Source organism: Myotis yumanensis, unplaced genomic scaffold (genome assembly GCF_028538775.1).
Source record: "Myotis yumanensis isolate MYYU_CA2020_CCGP unplaced genomic scaffold, mMyoYum1.0.hap1 SCAF_14, whole genome shotgun sequence".
Lineage (NCBI taxonomy): Eukaryota > Metazoa > Chordata > Mammalia > Chiroptera > Vespertilionidae > Myotis > Myotis yumanensis.
Genome location: NW_027223765.1, coordinates 40,583,717 through 40,598,974, shown reverse-complemented (window position 1 = coordinate 40,598,974; position 15,258 = coordinate 40,583,717). Strand labels below are relative to the sequence as shown.

Sequence of the window (15,258 nt, the reverse complement as noted above, 5' to 3'; positions counted from 1 at the left end):
TATTGACTTACATCATGTAAAATATTTCAAAATTACTTATTATTCATTGGATGTGATTCTGTTGGAAGTGTCAGTAGTATTTTAAAGTTCTGTGAACAGAAGAAGGACTATGAAAGTAAGGTCCAAACAGCAGCCTCAGCTGCCTCATGGTAGCATGCAGTCACCTGCAGGACACATAGCCAGACATGGGGTCAGACAATTTAGGACAGTTTTAGTGTAACAGGAGTTTCCCTGGGAAAGAAGCCTCCTTGTGAACAGGGTAGGAAAAAAATTCCTGTTTGTGCTCTTGATTCATTAAAATGATGCCATTCACTCACTCTGTATATCAATAATGTTTTAATTCACTCTACAGTGACAATACAAAAATCCAGTTAAATTTTTATTTTCATTAAAAAGGGGATTTTTTTTCTCTCTCTGCCACTTGCTGCTGCATCAGTAAGGAGGGTAGGGGAGCCAAGCCCGGGCTTGAATAAAGACTCTTATGCTTTTGCATCAGGGAAAAAAAGGGGGGGGGGAATTTTTAAAGTTGTGTTTGGCCATGAGGTCTTGTAGAGAAATATAATTACCTTAATCCAGGGTAAAACAGAAAATTCACTATTAAAATAGCTTTATTAACAGTGGCTTTCTAAATTCTAGCATCTAACTTACTCAATTATTTATGTTTCTTTCATGTGTTGCTTTAATCTTCAAGCATAATTGAAGCTCATTACTGTTTTAATTCTATAAAAAATTGTTATTTAAACTAATGAGGTAGTAAATGTGTAGCTGCGTGACTACTGGTCTAGGACTGAGAAAACCTGAATTCTAGTTCTGAGACTATTTTTCTCTGATTTTATTAATGAGTCATTTAGTCCTTCCGTGAGCCTGTTTTACATCAATAAAAGTACAAAATGAGACTTCTGATACAAAGAAAATCGCATAGACTTGTTTCCCTTTGCTTTTCCTTGTAATGTATAAAGTTCAGAAATAACACAAGAGACAGTCAGAACTCTGAAAGGTGGAAAAAAGAAGTCTATCTGGTGTAGGACCTAAAACTGACAGAAACAGCAGCAGGGTGGCTTACACCCTTCCCACCCAACAGAATAAGGGGACTTAGGCCTGGTGTTTCTTGCCCTCCATTCAACCTAGCAACAGGTAGGCTCATTCTTCCCCTAAATCTAATGGGAGTCCTGCCAACAATAGTAGATGAGCCCAGCAAAACTGGCAGAAAAGATTGGAAGCCCTAATAATAATGTGGCCACCAGGACAGTGCTTTTTCTGCCTTCCATGAAGGGAAGGTGGGTACCTGGGAGGAGTCACGGCACCACCAGCCTGGCCTGGGAAGCAGTCTTCATCTGTAAAGGTCAGAGGCTCCCCTTCTCCCAGAGGCACACAGGGGGCCTAACCATGGGAAAACCCCTCCCCCCTCAAGCAACACTGGTTGAGAACCTACTAAATTCCTACCTCAAGAAACTAGAAAAAGAAGAGCAAAATAAACTCAAAGCATAAAAAATAAGGGAGAATAAAGATGACAGCAGAAATCAATGAAATTGAAAATAGAGAAAAAACAAATCAATGAAACAAAAGCTTTTATTTTTTTTATTTATTTTTTTAAAATATGTTTTATTGATTTTCTACAGAGAGGAAGAGAGAGGGATAGAGGGTTAGAAACATCGATGAGAGAGAAACATCGATCAGCTGCCTCCTGCACGCTCCCCACTGGGGATGTGCCCGCAATCAAGGTACATGCCCTTGACCGGAATCGAACCTGGGACCCTTGAGTCCGCAGGCTGACGCTCTATCCACTGGGCCAAACCGGTTCTGGCTTTTATTTTTTTACGAAGTCAAAAAAAGTTAATAAGACTTTATTAAGACTAACCAAAAACAAACACACACACACACAAAAGACAAATTACCAGCTTCAGGATTGAAATAGAATATATTACTACAGATCTTCCAGACTTTAAAAGATTAAGAGAATGCTATGAATAACTTTACACTCCTAAACTTGACAACTTAGAAGAAATGGACCAATTCCTTGTAAACCACAAACTACAAAATGCAACCAAGACAAAATAGATAACATGAATAGTCCTATAGCCATTAAAGAAATTGAATTCATAATTTTAAGGCCCATGAAAAAGAAATCTCCAGGCCCAGATGGATTTAAAGGAGCATTCAAAGAAGAATTAACACTAATTTTGCAGTTTCTTCTGGGAAACAGAAAAGGAGGGAACACTTCTCAACTGATTTTTATAAGGCCAATATTACCTTGATACTCAAACAAGACAATTAAAAAAAAGAAACAAAAGAACCTACATACCATTATCTCTCATGAACTTAGATGAAAAAAAATCCTCAACCAAATATTAGTAAATCTAACAATAAATAGAAAAAACAATATAAAAAATGCCTAGATGGGCTTTATTTTAGACTAGAGGCCTGGTGCATGAAAATTCGTGCACTGGGGCGGTGGGGGGGGGGGGGGGGTCCCTCAGCCTGGCCTGCCCCCTCACAGTCTGGGAGCCCTCAGAGGATGGATGTCCTACTGACAGCTTAGGCCCACGGGAGGTGACCGGCCCCATCACCCCATTGCTGCTCCTGCCTCTGGCCTCCCTGTGTGGGAGGTGACCAGGACGATCAGGGGAAGGTGACACCGCTGCTGCTGCTGCTGCCACTGCCGGCCACCATGGCTGCCTGAGCCTCGGGCAGCCACTGCAGCTTTGTCTGGAAAGACGTCCACCCTAGTGAGCATATTACCCTTTTATTAGTATAGATATGCAAAGCTGGTTCAATATTGAAAATCAATGTAACCCATCATATTAATAGGCTAAAGGAAAGGTAGAAGGAATATCATATGATCATATAGATGTTGTTTTTTAAGTAAATCACTTATTTTTATTTCCTTTTTTTAATCCTCACCCAAGGATATGTTTTATTATTAATTTTAGAGAGAAACATTAATTGATTACCTCCTGTAACCTGCAACCTTCCCATTTACAGAACGACACTCCAAGCAACTGAGTCACTCAGTCAGGGCGATATTGTGTTTTTTGACAGCTAAAAAAAAAATTTGACAAAATCCAGGGTTCATTCATTAATAAAACTTTCAAATTTGATCCCGGCTGGTGTGGGTCAGTGGTTGAGTGTCGACCCAGGAACCAAGAGGTTACTGATTTGATTCCCGGTCAAGGGCACATGCCCAGGTTGTTGGTTTGATCCCCAGTAGGGGGCTTACAGGAGGCAGTCAACCAATGATTCTCTCATCATTGATGTTCTCTCTCTCTCTCTCTCTCTCTCTCTCTCTCTCTCTCTCTCTCCCTCCCTCTCTCTCTCTCCCTCTCCCTCCCCCCCTCTCCCCCTCTCCCCCTCTGCCCCTCTCTCTCTCTCCCTCTCTCCCTCCAGGGAGTGATTGATGTTTCTATCTCTGTGCCAGGGAGTGGTTGAAAGTATGAAAGGCAAGTGCATCCTGGGACAATCTTTGTCATAGTGGGTGCACGTGATTGCAATAAGCCATACCTACCCATATTTTATTTTGTTGTATATATTCAGCATTTCTATTCTGCCTTATCCAAAAAGTACATAAAATAGTTTTATTTAAATATTGTTATATTAAAGTTCATTTACCTATTTATTCATCAAATATTTTTTTAATAATGAAAAGTAAAAAATTTAGTCATATTCAGATGCAACAGATAATTCAAATTATGTAACAATTTGAATACTCCTTAGATTCACTCCCAATAAAGGAATCTATATCCTGGTTTCTCATCAAATATTTTTTGTTGGCTTTCTTAGTGCTGATCATACTAGGATAAAAAAGATGGGAAAAGAAGTGTGATGGACAGAGTTGATCATAGGATGGATCTGGTATTTGTTTTTAAAGCTTTGTTTTTGCTGTGACATGTATTCTATACTTTCAGTTGCGAAGACAAAGGTTTTAGTGTTCAATTAGCTGGTAAACTTGGTTTTCAATAATTAAGATCTTTTTTTTTATTTGGAATACATCTTGTCAATATTGATTCTTTGTCACTTTTTTCTTGATAAGACATAAAATAATAGTTCATCTTACAATTAATGGCATTTTAGGCGCAATGAGATCTGATAATAACATCTAAAGCCAACTATTTTTGCAGGGTTTTTTTCTTGATTAATTTTAGAGAGAGAGGAAGGGTAGGGGGAGAGAGAGAGAGAGAGAGAGAGAGAGAGAGAAACATCAATTTGTTGTTCCATTTATTTTTGCATTTATTGGTTGCTTCTTGTATGTGCCCTGACCAAGGATCAAACCTGAAACTTTGGCATATTGGGACAATACTCAAACCAACTGAGCTACTCAGCAGCTTTTGCACTTTTCATCTGAATATTTTACCTGTTCTAGTTTTATTAAACATTTAGAGGAACCTTTAACAATTTGAGAGTCTGATGATAAATGCTGTGGCATTCCATGGTAATACTGTGTCACTTACATATATGTTGAAACCTCATTTCCTCTTATTTTTTTTCTTTGTTTTTCAAGTGTCAATATACAGTATCTGGTTTTATGACAAGAATGACTGTCACCGCATAGCCAAACTCATGTCTGAGTAAGTATATTACTCTACAGATTTATTTATTAATGACATATGAGAGATGAAAAATTACTTTTCTCCCTACTTCTCTTTGTTACTAGAGTATACTAATCTCCCTCTAATTATGTATTTTTCTCTAATTTCCTGTTTATTCTCAAAAATTTGGAAAAGGCAGAAAAGTCTAAAGAAATCTATAATCCTATATAATAAAAGCCCATTATGCAAATTGACTGAACAGCAGAATGACCCGTGAAATGACCAGTTGCTATGATGTGCACTGACCACCAGAGGGCAGACGCTCAACGCAGGAGCTGCCCACAGGCCCCAGGCCAGCCAAGGCGGTGCCAGGGCGGGGGGGGGGGGAGGGGGGGGACACCTCCCCGCCCCCTGCGATCGCCCCACCTGTCGCCCCATAGATCGGCCCTGATTGTCAGCCAGGCCTATAGACCCCACCCATACAAGAATTTCGTGCGCTGGTCCTCTAGTCTTTTATAATCCTACTACTACACTCAGTGTGTGTTGTCCTGTTAGTTTGTTTCCTTTTGGTCTTTTTCTTTATGTATATGTGAGGTTGATGTCCTTGATTGTTTCTTACAAAAATAGGATCATACTGTATGTACGGCCTAGTTTCATGTCAACAGCATTTTTTCAAAGCATTAAATAGCCCTGTATAGTGTCCTGCATATAGATTGTAATTTAACCAGAACCTTCTGAGGGTGTCATCTATGTGCAGTGCCCAGTCTAACCAACATATCCAATGTAGATTCTATCCAGATTTTCACTATAACAAGTGGGACTGTGTTCAGTAGCTGAAGGAGAACTCCTGCACACATCCATGTTTACCTTTTTGAGTGAAATTATTTTTGACCCAGATTCTAAGTTACTAAATCACCAGTCCATTACTGTATTGTGTTCCAAGAGATTTTTTTTATAAGAACGAAATTTGGAATTTGGAAAACCATTTTCATTGAATTGCTATTCTAAAGGGTGGTTCAATGTCCTTTCTTAAAGTAGCCAGCAGAAGCCACCCTGCATGGCTTATCTGTATTGCTGGTACTGCCAGTCTGGAGTTTAGGTGCCCAAGACACTGTGGCACTCAAGGGGCTTGAGAGCTCCTGGGCAAAATGCACAGTGGGCACACTTATTCTGGGCACTTCTGGTTCCTTTTCAGTGTTCCTTCTCAGAAACGTTGACCTCTCTTCCCCGTGTGTCAAATCAAGATTCCCTTGTTATCAACGTGTTTAGAAGAAAGCAGTCTTGATTGTTAAAAATAATCTTATTTTAAAACTCTTTTAAAAATATAAATAAATAAATAAATAACCCAAAAACCTCACTTCCAGGTATGTTTGCATTTTAAAAGAAGCACCCGAGGCTAAGGAGTCCCAATTGGATGTTAATCAGCTGTGCTTTGCCGGCTTTGGCTGTAGCCACAGGGCAGGCCACGTTTAATGGTGTGTGCCCCCTGAGGATTGTTCCATATAAACCTGTGTCATTCATATTTGAACACGTGTTGGCTCTCTAGAAGCACACTTTCTTTAGAGCATATTTTCTCTTAAAAAGATAATGCAAAGCCATTTATTTGATGACATTTTTTTGTAGTTTTGAAAGTAACAGCAAAGGCAGCTTCTGTTTACTTAGAAGACACAGATTTGTTGATTTTTTTTTTTTTTTTTGGTTATCCTGAAATCCAGAATATATTTTAAATATCTAAACTTTGGAATATATTACTACAGTTGACCTTGAACTACACAGAATTGAACTCTGTGGGTCCACTTAGTCTTGTATTTTTTTCAATAAATACAGTATTGTAAGTGTATTTTCTCTTCCTTACGATCTTTTAAAGTAACATTTTCTTTTATATGTTAATCAACTATTTATGTTACCCGTCAGGCTCCCAGGGGGAGTCAAAGCTATACGAAGATTTCAGCTGTGCAGGAAATCCGTGCCCCCTTACCCATATGTTGTCCATACACTGTATATACACTTTCTCCTGCAGATTGAGAGCTTTTGGGACCTGAGTGAGAGAATCCAGCTTTTTTAGCTCTAACAGCCATACACAGGAAACCTTTCTGAGCTTTCTTTTCTCTGTCAAGTAGTACTCCTAACGTAAAACTTCAGATAGTAAATGAAGCTAAAGACTAAAGGCCTATCTGGAAATAATTGTGTTGACTCTAAAAATAAAATGAGGAAGTAGAAACAGGAAGCAGAGAGGGAAAAGAAGAGCAGTCAAGGTTCTTTCACTAGAATGCCTCCAAAAAGAGACATTTGCTTAACTCAGCTTGTTTTACTTGAAGTGGAGCGGTATTGAAAGTGATTAGAGAATGCCCTCGTGAAACTGTTGATAGGGAGTTTTCAAGAGCCTGGCCTGTTTATGTCTGAAGCAAATACCTTATATGTTAACATTAACTTTGTGATAAATGGCATTCTGGACACTAGAGATAAAAAAAGACTACTTTATCTTTCTTTGCTCTAACTTTGCCTGTGTGCAACTTCGATTTGCTACATATTTCTAAATGTCACATCTGCTCACCAGAAATTCAGGTAAAATTCTTCTTGGCATATTATGTGTCTAAATAAATATGCCTGTCAGTGTCCATTCTGTCAAATTTAGATCTTCCCATCACTGTTTTGATAGCTGCAATAGAGTAAAAATTCTCCAAGTAAAGAATTGATTTATTCCTAAAGTTGTTTATAAAAACTGAGAAGCTGTTTAGGGAGAGTGAGCAAATTTCTAGACCTGTACTATATCTAAATTTGGAAGTTCTCTTTGGTCAGTGGCAAAGTTAAAAATCCACTAAACTTGAAAAACATTGATCCTCCTAAAGAGGAAATCCAGTCTTCCAGAAACTATTTAATAATAAAACTTGTTTTAGAGTTTGCCTACGTAGACTATAAAATTTGGAGAACTCAGGGAAGTCAGCTTTATTTCTGATCTTACAGATAGTCTTAGGGGCACAGTTGAGAATTTGTGAGGAAAGGAGAGAAGCAAAGTCCTTCTTCACAGCGTTAGAATGGAAAAGGCCTTAGAGTCTAAGCCTCATTTGAGGGTCCCTTCCATACCATCCAGCAGCTCTGCTTTCAGCAGTGGTGAGCTTTGTAACCAAGGTGGCCAGTGGGTTGTTAGAAATGTCTTCTTTTGAACCAAAAGCACAGATCCAGTCCAGGTCAGGGGAGAGGTGAATTCAAGCATGGGCAAGCCAGGCAGCATGGCGGGGGGTGGTAGAAACAGACTGTATAACCAGAGTCCTTGGTGAAGGTAGATTCAGGCTGGGTGTGGCCTATAATTGAGGATAAAATAATCTTTTTACTGAATATTAAAGGAATGCCTGTTAATTATCGAAAATGAAGAAAAGTACAAGCAAAGTGAAATTGCTTGTAATCCACCATCAAGAAATAATCAATGTATACCTCTCCAGTCTTTTGCTACTGGCCTCACAGTTATGACAGTGCAGTATTTCTTTGCCAAAAGATGATTACCAATATGGATATCATATTCTAATTGGTCTGATCCTCATATCACCTGCCAGTCTTTTTTCAGTCTACCATAAAGTCCATGGTTCTACCTTTGTTTTAGAAATATTAATCCTATTAATGACATTATCACCTTAAACCACCCTTTTTTAAATAGGAATCCTGCCTCAGGAGAAGATTCTGTGGTCAAATACATTTGAAAAATGTATAAGCCCACCCTTCTTAGAGAATAATAACACATTTTAGCATATTAAAAACTCAGAATGATTCTGCTATTTAAAAAAAAAAAAAAAAATCTGTTTAATATTGTTTAACCCAATGTTTTCCAGGAAAAAAAAAGAACCATCTCACACTGGAGTTCCTGATGGACTGTTTTAAAGTAGGGAACTGACACAGTGGCCTATTCTTATTCTATTCCTCTTAGTCCATCAAAAAGCCTTTTGCTACTGAGTTGTTTTATTGCCTGTCATCACTATCTGAAAAATTCTCAGGTAATACAGTTATCAAGTTGTGACTGTGCCCATAATATCCCTTGGCAGGTAGGCCTATTCATTACAGTTGGGAATGAACCTGAGTAAACCTTAAAAGAAACAAAAAAAGATTGGTTGCCTTGTTGAAATTTATTATTATTATTCCAAGCTTGAAGAAAAATATAAGAAACAATAAAAAATCCTTGCGCTCACTTACATATCTTTCAGTTCCTGGCATTTTGCTATAATTGCTTTAGACCTTTATGTTGGGGGAGGGGGGAGAGGATATTCCTAAGAAATGAAACCCCACAGATGGATATAAAGACCACAACCCTATAAGTGACATTCTTGACTCCCAGTTTCTTGCTTTATATATTTTCAAGTACAGAAGTAGCGTAAGCAGCACCAACCAAAATAAAGAGCATGCCGCAGTCACCTCACCTCAGTTACCCACTTAGTGATTTTTAAGGAGAGAAAAGGGGAAACCTTGTGTTTGCTTGTAGTGCTATCATTTGCTTTTGAAGATTCACCAAGACCTTTATTTTCAAGAAACTCATCTTTCTCCTGCCAGCCTGGTGTCATTACAGACTTTCCACCGTGAGTTGTTCAGCTGTGCAGACTTCCTTTGTTTTGGTAGCATTGTCCATTTTCAAATTACTTTACCATTTAGTTGACTGATTTTAAGATACTTCAAAAAAGAGAGAGATAATTTAGTAGAGCTTTTTTTGCCCATAGGGTAGGGTAAACTTCTAATTACCAAACATTTGCTCTTTTTACTATCCTGCAGTGACCCTTAGAAGTTCCAGGGCACCTTACCTCATCCTTAGCTCCGAATGCTATATATGTTTAATTTTAACTTTCTATCCTTGAACTTCTCATGTATGTAGGATCTCTGATTTTCTCATGTGTGCAGGGTTCCTATACATAATGTATGTAATTAAGTTTGCTGATTTTCTGTTGTTATTCTGTCTCGTGTCTTTTTTATTATTAGAGCCAAAGAATCTTGAGGGTAAAGGAAAGTTCCTCCCACACACCCTCATACTTTTATGTTTTGGAGTTAAAAATTTTGTTTGTGCAAATAGGGAAGCAAAATTTGCCACTATAAAATGTATTACTTTGGCATGATAACTGTTTTAAGGAACAATAGACTCAGAAAGAAGCTTTGGCCTTCCCACAAATTGACTAAAAGAATTTAAGATAGAAGGCCTGTTCGGAAAGAACTATCACCATAGATAACCACAGTATATGAACTGGTTGGGGCAGACAGGGAGGAAACCTACCTAGCAAGGCCCATTTGATCGAAGTCCTTCTTGGGACCCATTGTCTCTAGAGGGCACAGTAATAGTAGTTTACTAAACATTAACTCTTTGATTTCCCTGTGAATTGCCTTACTTTCCTTTGAAGTCCCAGACCCTTACCTCCTTCTTCTTAGCCCAAATGACATGTATACCCATTTTGCCTACTATCTTTAGAATTTGTCATGCTTATGTGAATTCCCCATGCATATGCATTAAATCTGATTTCCTCCTGTTATCTGAGTTGATGTAAGAAATATCCAAACCTGTGGAGAATATGTATAAGAGTTTATTTGAACCAGACAGACAGTATATGCCAGGGAGCAAGATCTCAAAAGCTCTGCATAGAATTTTAATGTACCTATTTCTAACAACTCTGGTATGGAATTCTGTATTTTTGTCCTTCTCACAGTGAAATATATTGGTTGGCAATGCTGTACCATAAATAAAATGATGAATTGGTCAGTCATATATTCCAAGGTGAGGTAACCAAGGCTCTGTGTTTTGTATTGTGAGGACATTGTGATCATGACATTTTCCCTGTATTCTTGGAAAACGAACACCAGAAGAATTCTTGGGTCAGATTGTGTTTTAACAGGTGTTGCTAAAACCTGGTTCTCGTCTTCTAGGGTGGTAGAAGAGGAGACACGGCGCTCCCAGCAAGCTGCGCGGGATAAGCAGAGTCCCAGCCAGGCCAACGGTTGCAGTGAGCACAGGCCCATCGACATCCTGGAGATGCTCAGCCGAGCCAAGGATGAGTATGAGAGGGTAAGGCTGCATGCCCCTGGGCGGACCAAAGGGGAGGAGACTTGCAGGGGACTCATGGGCTGGGGATGTCACCTCCAGGGCCAGCAGAAATAATTAGTTCAAAAAGAAAACCTGTCTTTTAGTTTTAAGCCTAAGAGATAATAAATTTGCTTACCTTACAGTCTTTGACTTGGCATGAAAGTTGAGAAATTTCTTCCCTCTATTCCTGTAAAACTACTATGGGAGAAAGTGGTTGTGGAATGCAGAAGTTAGCTGCACCAGGCAGTTCTGGGAAAGCTTCATGCCTCGTCTTCACCTCTGCAGTCTCTGTTAGGTCTTAGGAATTTATGTTTATTTACAGTCTGTTATTGGTAGTAAGTGCACCGACTTCATTAAGCATCATTTGGAATTTTACCCAAATGAGAGGCTTTTCTAGAATTTATTTTTTTTCTTTCTGTTTTGTATTTTAGTTTAAAAGTTAACTGATAACATTTTCTCCCCAAAGTTGAATGAAGTAGAAGCTGTAGGCATTCGTTAGTTTATTCAGTACATATTTATGAGCTGTCCATGGTGTAGCAAGCAGTAGGTAGACATTTCCTCCATGGTCATCAGACCTTGTAGCTTTGGAACTTTCTTGGCGTTTCACTTGACATCAGCATTTAAAAGCCCCACACTTTATTGGAGTGATACTAAAGGCTTCCATGTTGTTTCAGCAGAATTATAATTGTCACCTTATTCTACTAACATTGAGTTAAGTTCTTTTTCTCATTTCTTGTTTAATCCTCACCAAAAGATCAGGGAACAGAGTGTAAAAAGCACTCTCTAAAACTGTATTTCCCATTTCTACTGTAACACTGGCCTCTACGTCTTAGGCATTCCTTGAGAAGAGGTTCCAGTTGGTCCCGTGAGTTAAAAGCATCGTTAGGTCCTAGCCGGTTTGGCTCAGTGGATAGAGCATCGGCCTGCGGACTGAAGGGTCCCAGGTTCGATTCCGGTCAAGGGCATGTACCTTGGTTGTGGGCACATCCCCAGTGGGGAGTGTGCAGGAGGCAGCTGATCGATGTTTCTCTCTCATCGATGTTTCTAGCTCTCTATCCCTCTCCCTTCCTCTCTGTAAAAAATCAATAAAATATATATTTAAAAAAACCACACACACACACACACACACACACACACAAAATTGTTAGCATGGCTCCTCTTTCCCCATCTTTATAGGGTGCTAAGTGCACAAGACTCTGAGAGGTCCCTGCAGTAAATAAAGGAGTAACACCAGTTTCTAAGTTGATTTGACTATAGCACCATTTTTCACATACTACCCTTTAAGAATCTAGAGTTCAAGGAACAGTGCTCTGGAAGGTAGTTTGCACCATAAACTACAATAAACCTACATTCAAACACCAAAGGAAGTCCCGCTTCCTGGGTAGAGAAGTATACATTCGAGCCCAAACTCCTCAATGTCTCATAGAGAATTAGGAGGAACCTATAGATCTGTGAAGATTAATATAGGAAAAGCAGTCTTCTCTATAATGAATTCACTGATTCTTAGGAAACTAGATAGAGAATAAATTTCAAGAACCATTTTCTGAACTTTTAAGTTACCTTATATTCCCCAAATTTCCTTTTATATCCTTAATGAGGTCTGTGTTATCTACATAGATGCCTTGCTCTGTTTTTATAGAGGGCTATTAAGAATGTGGGGAGAACAGTAATTACTGTTATAAGAAAATTCTTCCATGGTATGAAATAAAATTTGTCTATGGTTAGATTAAAACAAAACTAAATCTTTGGATATTTAGTTAAAACTTTGATATTTACTTTTTATTATGTTCTGTTTTTTAAAACAGCCGGCAAATAGGTAGAACTTCCATAAATGACAATTTTGTTTCTTGTCTGTATTTGGCCTGTCATCTAACCAAATGGAATTGGTGTTAGCAGTGACCTCTGAATTCATATCTTAGTGTTTGGATGGGTTCCCCTCAGCTGCCACATGGTTCCAGATGGCCCCTTTGTTTATCTTTAAGGAGAGACTTGGGAGATTGACAGAGGCAAGGGCAGGGGTGCAAGCTAGGCCTCAGTGATGGGATTTAATCCCAATTCTAAATCTCCCCTGTCCGGTGTATATAATACAATGAATGAAATTCCAGACTTTTTAGTGAGGTATTTGTAATAGAGACTCTGGACATAAAAACTCTTTATAATAAACATTTTCTCCCCAAGTTCTATAGTTAATTTTAACCAACTTTTCTATTTTTAATGTGAGGAAAGATAGCTGAAACCACAGTCCTTACAGTTGGCCCAGTCTGGGTTGCTCCTAGTCTGGATTTGTAATCGTGCATTTTGGCAGAGGTTATTTGTTTATTTTATTTTAATTCAAATGCAAATGTTTTTTAAATCTAAACTTTTTTGTTCTTAAAAAAAATAGGAGCACCATTATTTTTCTTGTTATTAGCAGTACACATTAATTACAAAAACTTTATATTTACAAGTTACAATAAAATTATAATTCCATCATTTAGAAGTAACCACTGCTAATGCCTTATGTATCCTTCCATAAATATATATAAATATATCCCAGTGTGTGTGGTATATTTGTGTATTCTACCTTTATTAATTAGTTTTAAAAGTAGTTTTTATATATATACTTGAGGCCTGGTGCACGAAATTTGTGCCCAGGTAGGGTCCCTAGGCCTGGCCGGCAATCAGGGCCGATCTGTAGGGCGACCAGCACTGTGATGTGAGGTCGGGGGTCCCTACTGGCACCCACCTTGGCCATCCTGGAGCCTGTGGGCTGGGGCAGCTCCTGCATTGAGCATCTGCCCCCTGGTGGTCAGTGTGCGTCATAGCGACCGGTCGTTCTGCCAGTCATTCTGCTGTTTGGTTATTTGCCTATTAGGCGAGATATATATATACACACACACACACATACATACATTTTTTTTTTTCAGAGAGGGAGGAGTTGGGAGAGAGAGATAGAAACATCAATGATGAGAAAAAAATCATTGATCGGCTGCTTCCTACATGCCCTGCACTGGGGGATCGAGCCCACAACCTTGGCCTGTGCCCTGACCGGGAATCAATCCGTGACCTCCTCGTTCATAGGTTGACACTCAACCACTGAGCCACGCCTGCCGGGCAGAACAATATATTTTTATGATAGTAATTACATAGGGAGTCCCTATGAGATTTCATTTGATAAAATGAAAACTTAAAAAAAAAAAAAAGAATTGTGATGTTAATAGCTGTGTATTTTTTCCTTCTGTGTCTTATATGAACAACACCCTAGATTTTTCTGATTCTTTCTATTAAGAATTCAGAATACATCCTTGTAGCTAAGTATTCATGTACAGAATTTTCTTTCAAAATAAGTTACTTGAAATGGAATTGGTAGATCAACAGATTTTTTGTTGTTGTTAGTCCACACTGGAGGATATTTTTCCATTGATATTTTTAGAGAGTGGAAAGGATGTGGGGGGAGACAGAGAGAGAGAAGCATCAATGTGAGAGAGACACATCAATTGGTTGCCTCCCACATGGGCAACCCAGGTGTGTGCCCTTGACTGGAATCAAACCTGCAACCCTTCAGTCCGTAGACCGACACTATCCACTGAGCAAAACCGGCTAGGGCAGATCAAAGGATTTTGACATTTTTAAAGATATTTATCAAATATTGTAAAATTTCCCTCAAGAAAGTTTGTCTATGATTATTCGTCCCGTCCCGTCCCATTCCCCCCACCACCACCACCACCACCACCCAGTCCTTTAAACACTGGAAATTGTCATTAACAAAAACTCAGAATAAACCTTTCAAGAATGGCCCTTGCACACATAGGAAAAAATATGTTAAGTCCTGGAGACCTTTTAAAATACAGCCCATCTCGTAGCTCAAGTTAAGTTTCAAGTATTGCAGACTCAGATGTCCCTAAAACCATGTGGGCCATGGGAGTACCTGCTACGGGCCAGGGTGGATCTGACATAGGGAGCCTGTTGCTATGTCACAGAGTCAGTTGCAGCTCACCTCCAGGCAATTGTTGCCAAATTATCCAGCTTCTCTCTGAAAGTGACAGGCTGGGATATTTATGTAAAACCTCTCATTTTTAACTCAGTCGGTGTGGCTCAGTGGTTGAGCATTGACCTATAAATCAAGAGGTCAAGGTTCGATTCCTGGTCGGGGCACATGCCCAAGTTGTGGGCTCATTCCCCAGTAGGGGGTGTATAGGAGGCAGCCGATTGATGATTCTCTCTCATTGATGTTTCTATCTCTGCCTCTCCTTCCTCTCTCTGAAATCAATAAAAATATATTTGTTTTTTAAAAAAGCTCCCCATTTAAAAAATGTTCCAGAACATTTTATACAGCTGTTTTAAGAACTTGTTATGAGCAGTGTTTTGAGTTCATGTTTTATCTAATACAGTACAATTCCACACATTTTTCGTAGTGTGGTGATACAGATTGATGGTGATGTTGCACAAAGAAATATGTTAGAAGATATTGCATAGGCTTTCACAGACAACTTCATCTCTATTTAAATGAGTAACACTGCAAAAATGGTGTTCTGAAATAATATAATGGTTAAGGCATTTGAATAGAAAAATGTGTATCATTCATTCAACATTGGAGTATCTACTCCTATGCTAAGCACATATATTTATAGTATGGCATCAAGAAAAATTCATCTGTCTCTGGAATTTGAAGTTTAAGGCTTTTCTTTTTATCTTGAGTGTCCTGTACTG

General features: G+C 38.8%; 1 protein-coding gene across 1 annotated transcript in view; it reads left to right on the top strand.

The window, feature by feature from the left end:
- Nucleotides 1–15,258, top strand: part of DCP1A (decapping mRNA 1A) — a 52,187-nt gene that overhangs the window by 19,909 nt on the left and 17,020 nt on the right. Inside the window, exons 4-5 of the mRNA XM_070390769.1 lie at nucleotides 4,496–4,562; nucleotides 10,413–10,551. Of these exons, the coding sequence (XP_070246870.1) occupies nucleotides 4,496–4,562; nucleotides 10,413–10,551 (206 nt within the window). The remainder of the gene's footprint in view (nucleotides 1–4,495; nucleotides 4,563–10,412; nucleotides 10,552–15,258) is intronic.